Here is a 17,774-nt window from a genome sequence, read left to right on the forward strand (position 1 = left end):
TTTGTTCGTGTCTGGCTGTGGACAAAGAGCAGGAGTGGTGAGAGGGGCTGAGCAGAGCCAGGGAGTGGGGTGGGGTGTCCCTGGGGTGTCCCGGGGGTGCAGCAGTGGTGGCACAGCTCTCCCGCCACAGAGAAGCCTCTGCTGGAGTCAGTGCCCCCGGCACACTGGGGAGCTGCCCGGACAGCCCAGCGCCTGCTGCAGAGCTGGGTTTGGTGCCACCTGTGGTGGTGCTGCCATCCCCATTCCTGCCCTGGGGGACCATCTCAGTGGGACGCTGAGTTCAGACCCCTCAGAGCCCTCCTGGGCAGTCCCGAGCAGCAGCCCAGCAGTGGGGGCCCGTGGGGAGCAGGGCTGGGCAGGGGCTGCCCTCCTCACCCTGTGCTGCTGCACACAGGGGAACCACACGTTCCAAATATATTTAAGCTAACACTCCACACGAACAATCAGGGCTAATTTTAAAAAAACTGTAATTAAAAATAAAGGACCTCTTGGTAGAGAAGTCGGGGTAAACTGTCAGCAGTCACTTTGGATGTGAAGCCCTTACCTTTAAAAGAATAATTTTTGTGCTAATGTGAGCAATCCAGCACTCCCACACTCGCCTTCGGGGGGCCTGTGGGGAAAGAAACTCGTGGGTTTCTTTTGATACCTTTACGTGCTAATCTTCTTAACAGATTTTTAATTAATGGGAACAGAGCACTTTGCAGCCGTGAAATCCATCGGTGTAATTGCCTGGTGGATTAGTCCCATTAACCACACAAATTACCTGTCTCCAGGCCGCCAGCCCCACCGGGGAGCTCCCTGTGCTGGACACACTGAGCAGCCCCATTCTGAAGCAATTTTGATAAAATAAACTCTCTAATCAGGTAAATAATTCCATAAGGGAAATTGCTGCCTTCCCGCAGCCCCCCTCCAGCGGGACCTGGCTACTTTCAGGGGAATGCAACACGCCTCCAATTACAGACAAATCTCCAGCTCCGAGACCGTTTGGGAGAAGCCCACGGCACACGGGACCCCCTCGAGCCACAGCGGCTGAGGAATTAGGGCATTTAAGCTGTCAGCTGGAATCTGGCCCGGCCCCTGATTACCTGGGGGGACGTGCAGCGTGTTTAGGTTCGTGTCCGTTGTAATTTCCTGACCCCCGGCGTTGATCCCGAGTGACTCCTGTCCGTGTCAGGTTCCTGCCCGCAGTCCCTCCGACACGTGGCCCCGGGCTCGGGGACACCGACCTTTGGGCAATTAAGGACATCCAGGCCAGCCTGAGCCTGGGGAAGTGGGAACGTGCAGCCGTCCCCAGGAGCCACCTGCGCCCGTTTCCCACCGAGCCTGGCGAGGCTGCGTGGCTGTGCTGGCGGCCATCACCCCTCGGGATGGACACCTGGACCCTCCCAGCCCTGTCCGTGGGTTTCCATGTCCCATTGTGATTTTGGACCTGAATCTGACAAGACTCCCCCAGCTGTCCTCTGCTCAGGGCCTGAGGTGGGGCTGAGCTGCCCCAGGGATCCCGTGGGACCCACACCCAGCAGGCACAGAGGGGTGCAGGGCACCCACACGGCCATGCACAACCCCCGGCACGCTTCCCCTGCTTGGTGAGGGCTGCCCAGTGCTCGGGGCTCTGCCAGCCCCTCGGCTCCCAACCTGCTGTACCCGCTGGGGCCTGGCCAGGAGCAGGGAAGAGGGTCCCTGTTGTGAGCAGGAGTGTGGGGACAGCCTGAGAGGGAGTGGCAGCAGTGACACGCCTGTGGGGACAGCCGCATGGTGAGGTGGCCTTCGACCATGCCCTGAAGCGCTGGGGTGATCAATCCCAGTGCCGGCCCCGATCCGGGATGGAGGAGCCCAAAGCACGGGGGCACGGGGCTGTTCTTCCCCTGGGGCACAAGGCTGGAGCTCTGCCCTCGTTGTCCCCATCGCTGCTGGCACTGGGAGCAGAGGGTGACCCGTGGGGCCGCCCCGCACGGGAGGGGAGCTGTCGGTGGCCGGGGCAGGGCCGGGCGGCAGGGCCGGAGCGCAGGGGCTGCCCGGGAACCCTACACCGCGGGTAATTGGCATCAGATGCTCCCTGACCTGCCGCATCCACCGGGAAGCTGGAAGCATTTATTTGTCTGAGCCGGCGGCTCTATCTGCGTGCGGGAGGCGTTGGCGGTGGCGGGGCTGGGCTCCGGAGCCTAATGAGCCTGAGCTGAAGATGATGAATATGATTGCTGAAAGCGCTTTCCTGAGTCCTCCTTTCCTGGGGCTCAGGTTACGAGTTCCCAGACAGCCTGTCCAGCTCCGGCTTTTCAATTCTGATTTGCAGCCCCCCAAACTGTCTGTCAGCTCCCCGTGCCGGAGGAAATGCTGGGTCCTCCTCTGCTGTGCCCGGCGGAGCTGGGGAAGGGGCCGCCAGCCCTGTGCAGCCATCGGGGAGGGTTTGGCCCCCCGGGCTGCCCCTGTTGGCCCTGTGCCCCCACAGTCCCCTGAGGCAGAGGGGACTAGCCCTGAGCGCTGTCCCCTGAGGGGTCTCCAGCCACCAGCATCTGCTGTGCCCTTGTTTCTGTGGCTATTGGGGACCTTCCCCACGGGGCCTTGCCACCGGTCACCTCTTAACCTCACAGCAGAAAAATGTAGGGTTCAGCTTCTGTGTTCTCTGCACATCCCCTGCAGCCCATGGCCAATGTTCCCCCACTGAAGCACATCCCACAGAGAAGCTGCTCAGGGATGGACAAGGATGGGTCAGCCCGGGGATGCTCCATGGCCATGCAGATCAGAGGGACACAGTCCTGACAGGCCTGGTGTGGGGAGCCAGGGGTGCCCCTGCCTGGCTGCCCACAGCTCTGCTCCCTGTGTGGGGCTCAGGGTGGGTGGTGTCCCTGAGCTGCTCCTTTGCCCCTTGTCTCATGCTGTCGCCATGGCTCGGGTGTTCCCGTGGCTCCAGCATCCTCGGGCAGATGGGGGAAAGGATTTTATGAGGGGAAGGATTTTGGGTGCTGACCCGCCACAGGTTATTGTGTCCCGCTCTCCTGTTCCAGTCACGTTTCGGATTCCGGGGGCAGCACCACCCCAAACACGGGGAATGAGGGGCTCAGGGGACCGGAGAGGAGATGCGGGGCGGCCCAAGGCAGAGCAGCAAAGGAGCAGCGATGCTTCGTGCCTCCCAGCACCTTCCAGTGCCTCCCAGCGGCTCGCAGCCCTCCCGCCGCCGCCGCCGCGCTGCCATCGGCGGTGTTCTGCTGCCTCCCTACGGAGGACGCGCCGGCAGCACCGGGGCCCCGCCGCCGCCACCGGGACAGACACGCGGGGCCGTGACCGGGGCGGTGACCGCTCACCGGAGCCTCGGGCTGGGCTCTGGTGCATCCCAGCACGGCTCCGAACCTGCCTTCTCCGTCCTGCTCTGCACCGCAGCCCAAGGGTCATTCCCGCACCATCCCGGGACTCTGGCGCCGGCACAACCCGGGAGCAGCACCGGCACATCCCCGAGGAGCACCGGCACATCCCCGGGACAGCACCCGCACATCCCCGGGGCAGCACCCGCACATCCCCAGGGCAGCACCGGCACAACCCCGGGACAGCACCCGCACATCCCCGAGACAGCACCCGCACATCCCCGGGACAGCACCCGCACATCCCTGGGGCAGCACCCGCACATCCCCGGAGAAGCACCGGCACATCCCCGAGATAGCACTGGCACATCCCCGGGACAGCACCCACACATCCCTGGGGCAGCACCCGCACATCCCCGAGATAGCACTGGCACATCCCCGGGACAGCACCCGCACATCCCTGGGGCAGCACCCGCACATCCCCGGAGAAGCACCGGCACATCCCCGAGATAGCACTGGCACATCCCCGGGACAGCACCCGCACATCCCCGAGATAGCACCCGCACATCCCCGGGACAGCACCGGCACATCCCCGGGACAGCACCCGCACATCCCCGGGGCAGCACCGGCACATCCCCGGGACAGCACCCGCACATCCCCGAGACAGCACCCGCACATCCCTGAGACAGCACCGGCACATCCCCGGGACAGCACCCGCACATCCCCGAGATAGCACCCGCACATCCCCGGGACAGCACCGGCGCATCCCCGGGACAGCACCGGCACATCCCCGGGGCAGCACCGGCACATCCCCGGGACAGCACCCGCACATCCCCGGGACAGCACCGGCACATCCCCGGGACAGCACCGGCACATCCCCGGGGCAGCCAGGGCCCCAGTGGGATCTGTTTGTCTCCTGCTGTCCCCCAGGACACGGCAGTGAGGCACACGTCGCATTTGGCTGCACCGCACTGGAGATCCCCTCTCTATTCCAGAGTGGTGTCAGGGCATTTGCTGGCCAGACCTGGTGCCCATTTTCCCTGTGGCAGATCCCCAGATGTGCCCTCTGTGCCTCAGCTGGCCCTGGCCTGCCCCAAGGCTCTGAGACCACAGTCTCACACAGTGCCCGAGCACACCACCCTGCTCTGCCCTGGCTGGGGACAGGAACTCCTCTGGGCACCCAGGGCTGGCTGCCACCCTGGGATGTGCGGTCAGACACCGTGGGCTGCAGCTCAGACTGAGCCAAGGGAAGTCTGGTGGCAGCCGGGGCTGGCACCGGGGAGTTCAGCGGCTGCTGGTTTAGAGCTGAGCACTGAGCACTGGAGTGAGGGGTCTGGCTGCTCGAGAGACACCGGGAGCGGTGGGGGTCTGCAGGACACCCTGAGCCGGCAGCAGAGCCCCCTCCCTTCCTCCCTCCCTCCCCAGCAGAGCCGGGACAGCCCCTGCATGGCAGCCCTGGCCAGACAGCGGCTGTTGCAGCCGTTTCCGGCATTGTGCAAGAGAGTGGTTATTGAAACGCGGTGACAGGGAAAGGAGGGGCAGTGAGAGCGGAGGGCGGCTGGAGCGGGACATCCCCGAGGGCTGCGGGGCTGCCCCGCTGCGGGTGGGGGTCAGGCTGGGCCGGGTCACGCGTGCTGCGGTCACCAGGGTCAGCATCGGGTGCGGGACAGGCCAGAGCTGGGGCTGGTGGCGCTGCAAGAGGGAATGGAGGGGAAATACAGCAGCCACAGGGTGAACCACTGCCTTCCTGGGACTGTGACACCCTGGGGAGGCTGGCAGGGGGCAGGAGCAGCCGTGACTGCACCGACTGCACACATACAGCAAAACCTGCCCCAATTCCCTGTGTGAGCTCGTCAGTGGGAGCAGAGGCAGTGTCCCCACCCTGCGTGAGCGCATCCAGAGCCTGCTGAGCTCATGTTTATATCATGGCTGGTGCATTTGCCTGCTGAAGCTAGATCTGAGGCTCCTCGTGCATTTTCGGACGCCTGTGAAAGCCGCTTGCCCTGTGAGGACACTCCCTCCCTGCTGCTGAAGCCCCCTCAGAGGAATCAAGCGGGGTCCAGGCAGGAACTGCGCTCCCCCAGCCTGCCAGGGCTTCCTGCAGCTCAGCAAAAGCCGCGATAATCCTCTCAGAGCCCGGCCTGCGCTGGGGTCTCTGCCGCTGAGAGGCTCAGCAGGCTCCGACCTCTGGGTTCCACCAGTCTGGGGACGTCCCAGCCAGGTCTGCAGCCCTCCGTGCTCTCGCCTACCCCAGAGCCATGCAGAGCCTCTCCCAGCCCCACTCGATTCCTGTGGGGTCGCTGCTGCCTGCCCGGGCCGGGCTGGCTGAGTCCTGTCCGGCTCCAGCGGCTGGTGCTGGGAACAAAGCATCCGGGAGGAAACACGGGCGATGGTTCCACCGATAAACTCAGCTCTTCTGGCCGCGGGCGGCTGTGGGCAGCCGGGCTCCGGGCACAGCCGGGCAGCACTGCCCGGGCAGCCTCTTGCGGCCACTCGGAGGAGCTGAGCCAGGCCAAGGAGTTTGGGGACAGCATGGAGTCCTGGGGGAGCTGGGATGTGGAATTGGGATGTAGGGGGGACGTGGGAGCAAGGGCGTGGGCGTGGGGATGCAGCGGGATGTGGGAACCAGGAGCTGGGTATGGAGATGTCCGGGTAGGTGGGGACTGGGAGGGAAACGAGGGAACCTGGGGTTCCTGGGAGAGGCACGGACCGGGGCAGGGCTGGGGACGCAGGGGTGGCCAAGCGGATCAGGGGAGGGGAGCGCAGCCGGGGCAGTCCCCGGCGGGCCGGGCTGTCGGAGGCGGCCCCGTCCCGTCCCGTCCCGTCGGGGGCGGGAGGCAGCGCGGCGGGGGCGGGGGCGGCGGGGCCGCGCCGGGTGCGACGCGGGACGCGGCGGAGCTGCCTCTCGCCATGGGCGGTGGGTGCCGGGCCCGGGCCCCGCCGGCCGCGGGGCTTCGGCTGCTGCTCGCCCACGCCGTGCTGCTCTGCGCCGCCGGGAGCGCCGCCGGCACCGGCTCCGGTACGCGGGGCGGGACCGCACCGGGAGGGAGGGAGGGAGGGAGGGAGGGAGGGAGACGCGGGGGAGTCGGTGCCGGTGGAGCGGCGACATCCCGAACAGGGGACATTCGGCACCGGGGGGGCGAGGGGACCTGGTCCCGCAGGGTCCAGTACCGGGAGTCCCGGGGAAGCGGGGAGCGCTGCGGGGCGGGCGCTGCGGGACCGGGCCGCGGTCCGGCGGGTCCCGGCGGGATCGCACTCGCCGCCCCCGGCTCGTCCTCGCCCTCCGGTGCCCTCCGTGTCCGGGACGGAGGGCAGGCAGGGTGGGCAGGGGCGGCTGGCAGGAGCCCCACGACCACCGCCCGGGTCAGGGTGCCCGCAGGTTGCGGCCCGTCACGCCCGGCTGGGAGCAGAAGCGCCCTGGTGGAACAAACTTCCCCCGTCCCCCTCCCGCAGGGACCACACGCAGGGCCCGGGGGAGACATCGCTGGCCCGAGGCGGCCGGGGACGCACGACAGGGCTGGATCCCCGCCAAGACCGCGGCCACCCCGCGCCGGCCCCGCCACCCGGCTGAGGGGCAGTGCCCGGCCGCTTCCTGCAGCCTCCCGGCCGGGACGGGGCTCCTCCAAGGAGAGGGGGACAATGCCCGTGCGTGCTGGCAGCCAGGGCCCTGCCGCTGTCCCCAAATGCACGGCTGGTGACGCTGCAGCTGGGAGCGAGGATGGAGGGCTGGGAGCAGCAGGGGCGGCTCTGGTGGCCTCAGCCATCGTTTCCTTCCCAGCACCACGTGCTGCCCAACCCCAGGCTCACCAGGAGATGGTGAGGAATAATGCTGACTATGGCAGGCACCCATGGAGCGGGTGGTTAAATAAAACCCTTTCTCAAACCCATGGCCAGCTCTGCAGGGGACTCCAGGAGCTGGGGTGTGACAGGTCCAGCCACCAGAAACAGTGGGGCTGGGTGAGCCCGATGCTGAGTGACCTCAGCGTGGCTGGGGAGGTGGCAGGCACCCCACTGCAGGGCACATCAGCCACATCTGCTGAAAGGAGAGTCCCCAGGGGATGGATCTGGCTGTCCCTGGCTGGGCTGGACCACAGGTGGTGGGGACAGGCAAGGGACAGCCTCTGCTCTGCTTTCTCCAGCTTGGCCATCTCTTTACACGTGTTTTATCTTCCTGAGAAGTTCCTCTGGGAGCTGAGGACAGCTGGGCCAGCATCTGTGTGTCCTGCTGACCACAGGACATGCTGAGGACCCACGTGCCTGAAGCAGCTGGGACGGATGCAACACTGGAATGGTGCAGCCCTGGAGCTGACTGCTGCACAGCACGATCAAAGCAAATTTCATTATGTGGAGGGGGGAAAAATACCTGCAATACATGATGTACAGGAAAAGACGGCTTTTTTCCAAGCCCTAATTAGCGAGGGAGATATCTGATTGAGAAATTAGGGGAACTGTGCTGTGCCCCGAGGTGCTGTCAGCAGAGTGTCTGGGCTCTGCTCCTCCCCAGCGTTGCACCAGGAGGACCACAGCCCTAATCTAGTCCTCGGATCTGCTCTTAAAGACCAAATAACAGGATGTTGTGCTGAGGCTGAGATCTCCTGCTCACTTTATATTTGCTGCTCAGAGCACTTTACTTGACTCCTCACTGGCTGCACCTTGGCTCTGAGCCTTGGTGTTTGTTCTCTGTAGACTTTTCCTCTGGCTGTGAGCAGAGCCAGGCTGGTCCCAAGGTGTTTCTCAGTTTTCCCTGCAGATATTGCCCTTGGCTGCTAACTTGCCTTCAGGGGTATAGTTTTGTTCAAGCATTCTTGCAAAGTAAACCTGACTGTCCTCTGAGCAGCCATTGCACAACTCAGGCTGCCAGACAGGAGCAGTGGCAGCACCCCAACATCACCGTGTGCCCGAGCCCCAGCCACGGGGCAGGTGGGGCACAGGCCCTGCTGTGTGGAGGCAGGGGGGCACCTCTGCCAGAGCTGCTTTGCATTCATGGCTGTTTCCATTGCCTGTGGTCTGCATCTCCTCCAAGCACATCCCCCTCTGCAGTGGGGCTCACAGAGAGCCAGCCCGGGCTGCAGAGCGAAGCCAGAGAGCCCTGGGGCTGTGTCACCCCTCCAGCCCATCCCGGGCAGGCAGCCTGGCTCAGGTGCAGGGGGAGGATCACTGAGCCCTCGTGGAACACAGCTGTGGGCCTGGCACGCTGCTCCTGCTCATGGTGCTGCCAGAAGTGGTTGCAGATGACAATCTGGCTGTGGTGTGTGTGCTGTGAATAGTTCGTGGGCCCGAGAAACCTTCCAGGATCAGACAAACAAGTGCGTAAGCGTTCCACGGTCTCCAAAGCCTGCGGCAGCTCAGCCAGGTCCCATGGAATGAGCCCGGCTCCGTCCCGGCCATGATTCACCCCAGGTTGCTTTGGCTGCGGTTTGTGGAACGGATGTTGTCCCCAAATCTGGCATTTTTCAGCGGTGATGGAGCGAGTGCACCGGCCCTGCCGGCACGGAGGGGCCGCGCTTCCGCTGCAGGGCCTTTCCCATACCTGGAGCCGTCCTGGCAAGGCCAGCGCAGGATTCCTGGCCGGGGTGTGGAGAGGCACGGAGCTGCTGCACAGGGAGGCTCCTCAGGATGTGATGGGGCTGGTGTCGCGGGCCAGGACACGCTCCAGCCCCTTCCCACCCTTTTGGCTGGAACACGCTGCTCCCACCCCGCCTCGGGGACCCAGCGGCGGCACTGACACTGCAGTGAACTGTGGGAGGCGCGGCCCGGCACGGCACAGCACAGCACGGCACGGCACGGCACGGCACAGCACAGCACGGCACGGCACGGCACGGCACAGCACAGCATGGCACGGCACAGCACGGAACGGCACGGCACGGCACAGCACAGCACGGCACGGCACGGCGCGGCCCGGCACGGCACGGCACGGCACGGCACGGCACAGCACGGCACGGCACGGCACGGCACGGCACAGCACGGAACGGCACAGCACGGAACGGCACAGCCCGGCACGCTGCCAAACCCGCCTCGGAGGAGGGCTTGGCATGACTGCACTGCTCGCACCGGGGAGGGCCCCGGCCGAGCGAACTTCTCCTGACTCCCCAAATCAGCTGGAGACACGGGGCAGGACTCGACCTGCTGTGCCGGAGCATCCTCCCAGCCCACAGGAGCCCGGCTTCCCCCGGGCTGCAGCGGGCACGGCACGGGGCTGCTCGTCGGGGCTTTCACCGGGTCTGCAGCAGAGCCAAGTGTGGAGCTACCGGCATGGGAATAGCCCAGAGGATGCTCCAGCTGCGCTGCAACACCTCCCCCTTTCCAAAAATTCCCAGCTTGCAAAAATCTGAACGGGTGGTCTGACCTTAATTTGTCTGAGATAAATAAGATCCTGCCTGCTGCCTCCCATCTGGAGACATGAAAAGATCCAAGATGAAAGGGAGCCTGACGGAAGTGCTGGGAGCTGAGCACGTCTTTGCAAGTTTGGGCCTTGTGTGCCGGGAGGGATTTGGGACCACAGGGCTGAGCACAGCCCGGCAGAGCTGCTGGCTGAGCCCCGGGCTCCCTGCCCTGCCCCGAGCATGTGCCTGCAGGGACACTGAGCAACTTCACAAAATTACCTTTATTTTCCAAAGATGTTAATTTTTAGCTGCAATTTCCTATGGAAAAAATGTGGTTTCTGTTCTGCATGCCCATCCCACCTCCCCAGCAATGTTCCCAAATTCCTGAAGAACCTGAAGCTGGTCTGGCAGGGATCTGGTGAGCTCATGAGCCACATGGAGCAACTGATGGGCTCAGGAGACCTTTCTCCATCAGCTGTGGCACTGGGCACCCTGGCAGTGGCTGTCAGTCTCCTCAGCACTCGGTGTGTGCTGCCTGTCCCCCATTCCTGCAGCCAGCAGCTCCAGAGCTGGGCACTGCCTTGGTGGCACCTTGTCCATGAGTGCTGTGTGCCCTGGTGGGGCTGGTGGCCTCCAGTGTGCTCTGACAAAGCCAGGTGTGCAGCCAGCTCTGGGCTTTAGGCACTTCCCTCCTGGCACAAAGGCTCTGTCCAGACCTGGCTTGGTGAGTTGAGAATGCCACTGGTGAGGATTTCAGGAGGCAGCAGTGACAGAGAACATCCCAATTTCCAGAGCACTCCTTTGGCTGATGGAAGGCAGAGGAGTCTCTGGCCACCCTGGCCAGTGTTTCTCTATCCCCTGAGGTTTGCTGCTCTTGGAGGGGCTGTGGATGGTGGAGTTACAAGGATCTTCCTGCTCCAGGGCAGCCCGGAGAGGCTTGGTGGGGATGGAGCTGCTCAGCATGGGAGCTGCTCCGTGCCAGAGGGTCTCCCTGTCCCACACGATCCCACAGCCTGGGAAGGGCTGCAAGGGGCCTTATCTCGTCCCTGCAGGCTGGGCATGAAGGTGGTGGAGGAAGGGGCCGGGCGGGAGCTGGGAGTGAGCCATGAGAGGCCCTTTCCATCCGCTGGGGGCGGTGGGGCTGAGGGGCCCTGCCAAAGCAAACGGCCCCGACAATGGCTGTTGTTATTAGCACAGTGGCTGTTTGCATGGCTTTAGCCCGGGCTGGGGCTCCGGGGGCACAGCAGCCCCCAGGCACGGGGAGACAACCCCACAGGGCAGGGCTTGGCTCCTGCAGCACTGCACCTCCTCCCTGAGCTGGACCCGCTGGGCTGGCTCTGAGGCACTGTCCTCCCTTGAGGAGCAGGGAGCCAGCAGATGCAGCGATGTGCTGGCTGGATGGTGATGTCTCTCTCTCTCTCTTCCCCTGCAGTGAATCCCTGTTGCTATTTCCCCTGCCAGAACCAAGGGGTGTGTGTGAGGGTTGGCCTCAGAGGATATGAGTGCGACTGCACCCGGACCGGGTACTACGGGGCCAACTGCACCTCCCGTGAGTCCCTGTCCCCAGGATCTGCCAGGGCAGCCCTGTCCCCACAGCACTCACTGCTCTGGGTGGGCTGGCTCCTCAGCAGGGAGAGTGACTGCTCTGTTTCCCCCAGCTGAGTTCTGGACACGTCTCCACAACCTGCTGAAGCCCAGTCCTGCCTTCTACCACTTCATCCTGACCCACTTCAAGTGGTTTTGGGACATTATCAACAGCACCTTCATCAGGGACACGCTCATGAGGCTCGTGCTGACAGGTGAGGGGTTGGAGAGGGTTTGGGGTTCAGCAGGACTCGAGGACCCCCTGGCATGCACAGATGTGTGGGTGGGGATAGCAGGGCTGCAGCGATGCTGAGCAACTCCTGTGAGCAGGGTGGGCATTGGGCTGGAGTCACCTCAGCAGGAGACCCAGAAGGTTGTCACCCTGTCCTTCCATCACCCTGTCACACTGTCACTGTGCCCAGGGGAGCTGCCCAGCCAGGGTGCAGTGGGGTGTAGGGGGTCCCCAGCACTGTGCCAAGCTGCCAGCTGGCTGGAAAACACGAGCAGTTCTTGGCATGCTGCACTCCCCAGGCCAAGGAGCTGTTTCACAGCTGCACAGAAAGCAGCCCATGGAAATATGGCCCTTGTTACTCATGTCTCCATATTCATCACTTTGCATAAATATTTAGGTTCCAGCTCTTGGAGCCGTAGCGACATGCTTGCAAGGCTCCGGCTGTTGCCTTCACCATTTCTAAGGGTTTGTCATCTCATCCATCATCCAAGGATCCACTTAGCACATTAGCACGAGCCCTCCTTTCCTGCAGGGAATTGCAGCCTTTAAAAGGCTCGGAGCAAAGCCCAGGACACCCACATGCCTCCACTGCTGGTACCTTTCTGGTTTTTGGGGTGCCAGGGGCTGTCTGGCAGCACAGAGCAGGCGGGCAGGGACCAGGGGCAGAGCCTGTGGTTGCTGCCTCAAGCCCCACAGTGGTGATCCCCCTCTCTCCTTTCAGTTCGTGCCAATCTCATCCCCAGCCCCCCCACTTTCAACTCTGACTATGGCTACATCAGCTGGGAGGCCTATGCCAACGTCAGCTACTACACCCGCGTCCTGCCGCCCGTGCCGGACGACTGCCCCACGCCCATGGGCACCAAAGGTACGTGGCTGCTCCCACACCCTGAGTGTTTACCACCCAGCCATGGCCAAGCTTTGGCTGCCATGGACACTTCTGCAAAGCACCACTGGCAGTGCCACGCGCTACCCCTGTCCTGCCCAGACTGGCTCTGCTGCAGGAGATTGATGACATCTGGATTGCTGCTGGGACAGCTCAGGCTGAGCTGCTGGGACATGTCACAGCCTGTGTGAGAGGGCTGCAAGGTCCTTGTGCAGATGAGTCTGTGCCTGATGCTGCAGCAGACACCACCAGCAGCCCTGCAGACAGCACCAGTACCTGCCTGGGTTGGCACTGGGCATCTTCCCTCAACCTCCATCTTTTGCAGGGAAGCTGCAGCTCCCTGACCCCCAGCTCCTGGCAGAGAGGTTCCTGCTGCGGCACAAGTTTGAGGCTGATCCCCGAGGCACCAACATGATGTTTGCCTTCTTCGCCCAGCATTTCACCCACCAGTTCTTCAAGACATCTGGGAAGATGGGACGTGGCTTCACCAAGGCTCTGGGACATGGGGTGAGGGCAGCAGGACTGAGGGGGTGTTGGGGTCCCTGTGCCCCTCAGAGCAACCTTGATGCCCTGTTCTCTCCACAGGTGGACCTGGGGCATTTGTACGGGGACAACCTGCAGCGGCAGCACCAGCTGCGACTCTTTCAAGATGGGAAGCTGAAATTCCAGGTACCACCCAGCACAACTGAAACACATCCCAGTCCTGTGAGCCAGGGCTGTTTGAAGCCCATGTTCCTCTGGCACCTCTTGGCAGACCCCAACCCTGATGCCCTGCGTGGCTGCTGGCCGGGGGACAATCTTTGGGGTGCAGCTGCTCTGATGGCAGCAGGCATTTGGGGCTCTATGAGGGAGGTGTTTCCATTCCACTCACCTCGTGCAGGAGAGCAATGCGGTGCCCTTGGCTGGGCAGGCTTTTACTGGGATGTTTTTGTCCCCTCCCCTTTCTGCCCTGTCGCTGCTGTGTCCCCAGGTGGTGGATGGCGAGGTGTACCCGCCCACGGTCAGCGAGGCCCCGGTGCACATGGTGTACCCGTCGGGCGTGCCCCGGGAGCGGCAGCTGGCGGTGGGGCAGGAGGTGTTCGGGCTGCTGCCGGGGCTCTGCGTGTACGCCACGCTCTGGCTGCGAGAGCACAACCGCGTCTGCGACCTGCTCAAGCGGGACCACCCCACCTGGAGCGACGAGCAGCTCTTCCAGACGGCGCGGCTCATCCTCATCGGTGAGGAACTGCCCCCGCCCTGTCCCAGCCCCTGGGCGGCCCCCAAGGACTCACAGGCTGGCCAGCCTCTTCTGGGGGTAATGGTCAAACTGCCTTTGAGGCAGCTCCTCTGGCATCCTTCTGGGAATTGCTTGTTTTGGTCCATATAGCAAAAAAATTGGCTTTGGTCCATCCAAAATGGTCAGGAGGAGGTGGATGGTTGCTGTGGTAGATGTGGGTAACATCTCAGGTGCAGAGCTGGTGGCTCCTGCTGCTGCCAGCTGCTTCTTTTCTGCTGCCCAGGGGAGACCATTAAGATCGTTGTTGAGGACTACGTGCAGCACCTCAGTGGGTACTACCTGAGCCTCAAGTTCGACCCCGAGCTGTTGTTTGGGTCGCAGTTCCAGTACCGGAATCGCATCGCCGTGGAGTTCAACCAGCTCTATCACTGGCACGGGCTGATGCCCGACTCCTTCATCATCCAGGGACAAGAGTACAGCTACAAGCAGTTCCTCTACAACACCTCCATGCTCATGGACTACGGCGTGGAGGCGCTGGTGGAGTCCTTTTCCAAGCAGGTTGCAGGAAGGGTAAGGTCCTGCTCTGCCCTCTCCGGGAGGGACACGCGTGCAGTGGTGCCCGTGCCACACCGAGTCTGCCCAGGGCAGCAGCCCATGGGCACATCAGGAGTCCTCCCCACCCGCACCGTGGCGGGGCTGGCCCTGGCAGCCCCAGCTGCTTGCCCTTGTTGCTCTGTAGTAAACACTCCGGTGATGCCAGAGCCTGTGGAAGCCGGGATGTCCCCGCCCGGCTGCGGAGCCGCGGGGCCTGGAGCAGCGCCTGGCACTGTTCTTTGCTGCCATCGCATGGATGTTTTCTACCAAGCGATTGCAGCTCCATTCCTCACTCTCTTTGCCTGTGCCAAGCAGCCCAGCTGAGGCTGAGCCTGAGGCCCTTTGGGCATTTGGGTTCTCCCAGTGAGCCTGAAATCCCAGTGAGCCTCTCATCCTCCTCACTGGGTCACTGTCCATCGGGGACTTCTCCTGCCCTGTGCCCTGCCCTGGGAGCAGGGCTGGCCTGACCAAGCTGCTCCACAGTTGGTTTTTGCACTGCCCACCCTCCTCTTGCTCTGCAGTGATGTGTTGGTGTCACAGCCTGAGCCCAGGGTGCTTTAGTGTGGTGGCTCTCTGGGGCTGATGCGGGTGTGCCTGATGTGTGCTCCTCCTTGTCTCTGCCCTGCAGATCGGTGGGGGACAGACCATCAATGCCAATGTCCTGCACGTGGCCGTTGGGGTCATCAAGGAGTCCCGGCAGCTGAGGCTGCAGCCCTTCAACGAGTACCGGAAAAGGTTTGGCATGAAGCCCTACAGGTCCTTCCAGGAGCTGACAGGTAGGGCTGCACTGCTGCTCCTGGGGCTTTGCTGGGCCGGGGCAGGGGCTCTGTGCCTGTGGGTGAGTACCAGGCCATGAGCTGCCCCTCTGCCACTGGGCTTGGAGCAGCCACCCCTGCCCATCCCAGCCCTGCCTGCTCATGGCCTCACAGTGGGGCAGACTGGGCTGATGCAGGGGTGTCAGGGGATGCAGGGTCCTTCCTCCTGGGGCCCCTGGCCTGGAAGTCAGGCTTGCCACTGCCTGCGAGGGAGCCACCCTCCCTTTGCCCACTGCCAGGCCAGTCCTTGCCAGGTGTGATTCTCTTGCTAAAGCACTCTGATGTTCACTTGGTGCAGGAGAGGAAGAGAAGGCAGCAGAGCTGGAAGAGCTGTATGGAGATATTGATGCCCTGGAGTTTTACCCAGGCTTGCTGCTGGAGAAACCCCAACCCAACGGCATTTTTGGGGAAAGCATGGTGGAGATCGGAGCTCCATTTTCCCTGAAGGGGCTTTTTGGAAACCCCATCTGCTCCCCAGAGTACTGGAAACCCAGTACATTTGGTGGAACAACTGGCTTTGAGATCGTGAAGACGGCATCCCTGGAGAAGCTCGTGTGCCTCAATGTGAAGAAGTGCCCGTACGTGGCGTTCCACGTGCCTGACACTGCAGAGCACGGCAGCCCTCGGGCTGCTGGATCCTCTACAGAGCTCTAGCAGGGCTGACCTGCCCAGGTAGGGACTGTCCTTGGCCTGCTGCAGGCTGAGCTGAGCTCCCAGCCCGGTGCTGAGGATGCTGTTCCTTCCTACAGTGAGTGGTGGGCATGCAGGAACCTGCTGCCCCTGTGCCTGCCCAGCACACGTGCACAGCTGGGAGAAGGAACCAAAGCAGTCTCTCCTGGAGGAGACCAGAGAGAAGCATGAGGTCAGATCTCCAGACCTCCTGTGTCGTGCTGGCTTGGACCCTGGCACGTGCCACTGGCTGCCAACCCGGGGCTGCTCCGAGCAAGATGCTACCTCTGTGCACACAAAGGGATGGAGTCTCTTCCATCCCAAAATCATCACCCTTCTCTGCACTAACAGCTCAGCAAACACATCCTCACAGCACACAGAGCCTGCTTCTGTCCTCCTCCCCAAACAGAGCTCAGCCCTTGCCTAGCCCAGCCACGTGGTAGCTGGCAACCACTGTCACTGGCCTTGATTCCCATCAGATCCTGGTTAAGCTCCAGGAAAAAGGAAATTTAAAATAATAAATGATTTTAAAAACTCCTCTATTTGTGGCTGTGCCCACCAGCACTGTGCTGGGCCATTGCTGACTGCACCTGAAGCAATAAATGGAGCAACTTCTCCCTTAGAAGCTTCCATGGGGGTCTCTGAGTGTCCTGAGGCAGTTTGAACTTTGCTCCCCTCTGGCCACCTCCCAGCCCTGTGCTGCTCAAATGCCACAATTCAGTGTTTGGACACTGCTGTCAGGCACAGGGTGGGATTCTTGGGGTTGTCCTGGGCAGGGCCAGGGTTGGACTGTAATAATGTTTGTGGGTCCCTTCCACAATTCAGGATATTCTGTACTTCCATGGTGACACTGCTTAGACCAACATTGTGTATTTCTCTCACATAAAAACTATCCACACACCAATCTGGCTGCCTGGGTGTTTTGTAGACACAAAATAGCCACATTCTGTAAGAGAGCATGCAGCTGCAGCTCCTTCCTCTGTTGTCCTGGAGGAGGGGAGCACTCCTGAGCCTCTGCTCCATCCCAGCAGCATTCCCAGGGAGGTGTTACAGGAATTCTAAATTAGGGAGGTTTAAAGGGCTGGTGCCTTGGCTGGGATGTGGTAGGAGAAGTCATAGCAAGGGATCATGTGCAAGCAGAGACTCCCAAGGCATGAGCCTTCTCACTCACTCTCTTTAACCCTTCAGAAATGGGACAGCATTACCAGGATAGCATCTGGATTTCAGTTTCCTGGGGGATGTGGGGAGCCAGAGAGGCCAGCAAGACCCCGAAGGCACAGCCGGCAGCTTCACCTGCTCTGTGCTCCCCTGGCACACGGACAGCCCAGTGCTTCCAGTCGCACTGTGCCGTGCAGAAGGGCTGAGCAGCAACGCGAGAGGAGGGCACGGTCAGTCCTTCCCCGGGCACGCCCCCAGCCAGCCGCTTCCAGCTGTGCTTCCAGCTGTGCTCGTGACCGCCCTCCCCGGCAGGGAGCCGCTCCAGCCCCCAGCATCCTTCCCTGACATCTGGCGACAGGCACAAGCTCGGCTCGCTTCAGTTAAACCACAAACATCCTGCGTTTGCTCGTGGCTATCGGGGCTGCCAGCGCTGCTTTGGGACAGCTGATAACGGCACGAGAGCCCCGGGGCACAGGGAGAGCGGCCGAGCTGCTCTGTGCCAAGGAGGAACGCTCCCCTGGGCACACCTGGCACGGCCTGGCTGCTCCCTGCCACCAAGGAGGAATGTGCCACTGGGACAGCTTGGCTGAGCCACAGCTGGCAAACCTGGCACCTCTTCCAACCAGTCCAGGACAGCAAAGCATCTCCCTCCTGCCAGCAGGAAAAGCTTTGAAATCGTTTCTTTGAAGGACCAACACGTACCAGCCCCAGGCACAGCATCCAACACACTATTGAAATCTCCCCCAGGAGCCCAGGCACCCACGGCCCTGCACACAGAGCTTCCCCCAGCCCAGCACTGCTGAGCTCTTCTTCTGTTTTCTGTGCTGGTTTTCCAGCCATGGCAGTTGCAGAAATCGCTCCCCCCGTCACCAAGGTACAGCCACATCCAAGGCAGTGTTTGCACCCACACATGGTGGTGTTTGGTGTGGCCACCAGCACCACCAAGCATGGCAGGGGCTCCCTGCTGTGCTCTGGAGAGGAGAGCGCTGCCAGAAGTGCCCTCT

The 17,774-nt window shown here is 62.5% G+C and overlaps 1 protein-coding gene across 1 annotated transcript; it reads left to right on the forward strand.

The window, feature by feature from the left end:
• Positions 1-6,206: 6,206 nt before the first annotated feature.
• PTGS1 (prostaglandin-endoperoxide synthase 1) lies at positions 6,207-15,799 on the forward strand. The gene is made up of 11 exons (XM_066562846.1): positions 6,207-6,315; positions 11,052-11,168; positions 11,278-11,418; positions 12,157-12,300; positions 12,644-12,825; positions 12,904-12,987; positions 13,289-13,535; positions 13,818-14,104; positions 14,757-14,904; positions 15,242-15,615; positions 15,693-15,799. The coding sequence occupies exons 1-10, from the start codon at positions 6,207-6,209 to the stop codon at positions 15,595-15,597; spliced, it is 1,815 nt and encodes a 604-aa protein (XP_066418943.1). The 3' UTR covers positions 15,598-15,615; positions 15,693-15,799.
• Positions 15,800-17,774: the final 1,975 nt, after the last annotated feature.

The sequence above is a fragment of the Molothrus aeneus genome, chromosome 19, assembly GCF_037042795.1.
Source record: "Molothrus aeneus isolate 106 chromosome 19, BPBGC_Maene_1.0, whole genome shotgun sequence".
Classification (NCBI taxonomy): domain Eukaryota; kingdom Metazoa; phylum Chordata; class Aves; order Passeriformes; family Icteridae; genus Molothrus; species Molothrus aeneus.

What these genes read in the sequence shown, in the direction of transcription:
- PTGS1 (XM_066562846.1), top strand. Translation starts at nt 6,207, where the DNA reads ATGGGCGGTGGGTGCCGGGCCCGGGCCCCGCCGGCCGCGGGGCTTCGG. An exon ending in CGCCGCCGGCACCGGCTCCG is followed by an intron (nt 6,316 to 11,051) that starts GTACGCGGGGCG and finishes CTTCCCCTGCAG; the next exon opens with TGAATCCCTGTTGCTATTTC. An exon ending in CGGGGCCAACTGCACCTCCC is followed by an intron (nt 11,169 to 11,277) that starts GTGAGTCCCTGT and finishes TGTTTCCCCCAG; the next exon opens with CTGAGTTCTGGACACGTCTC.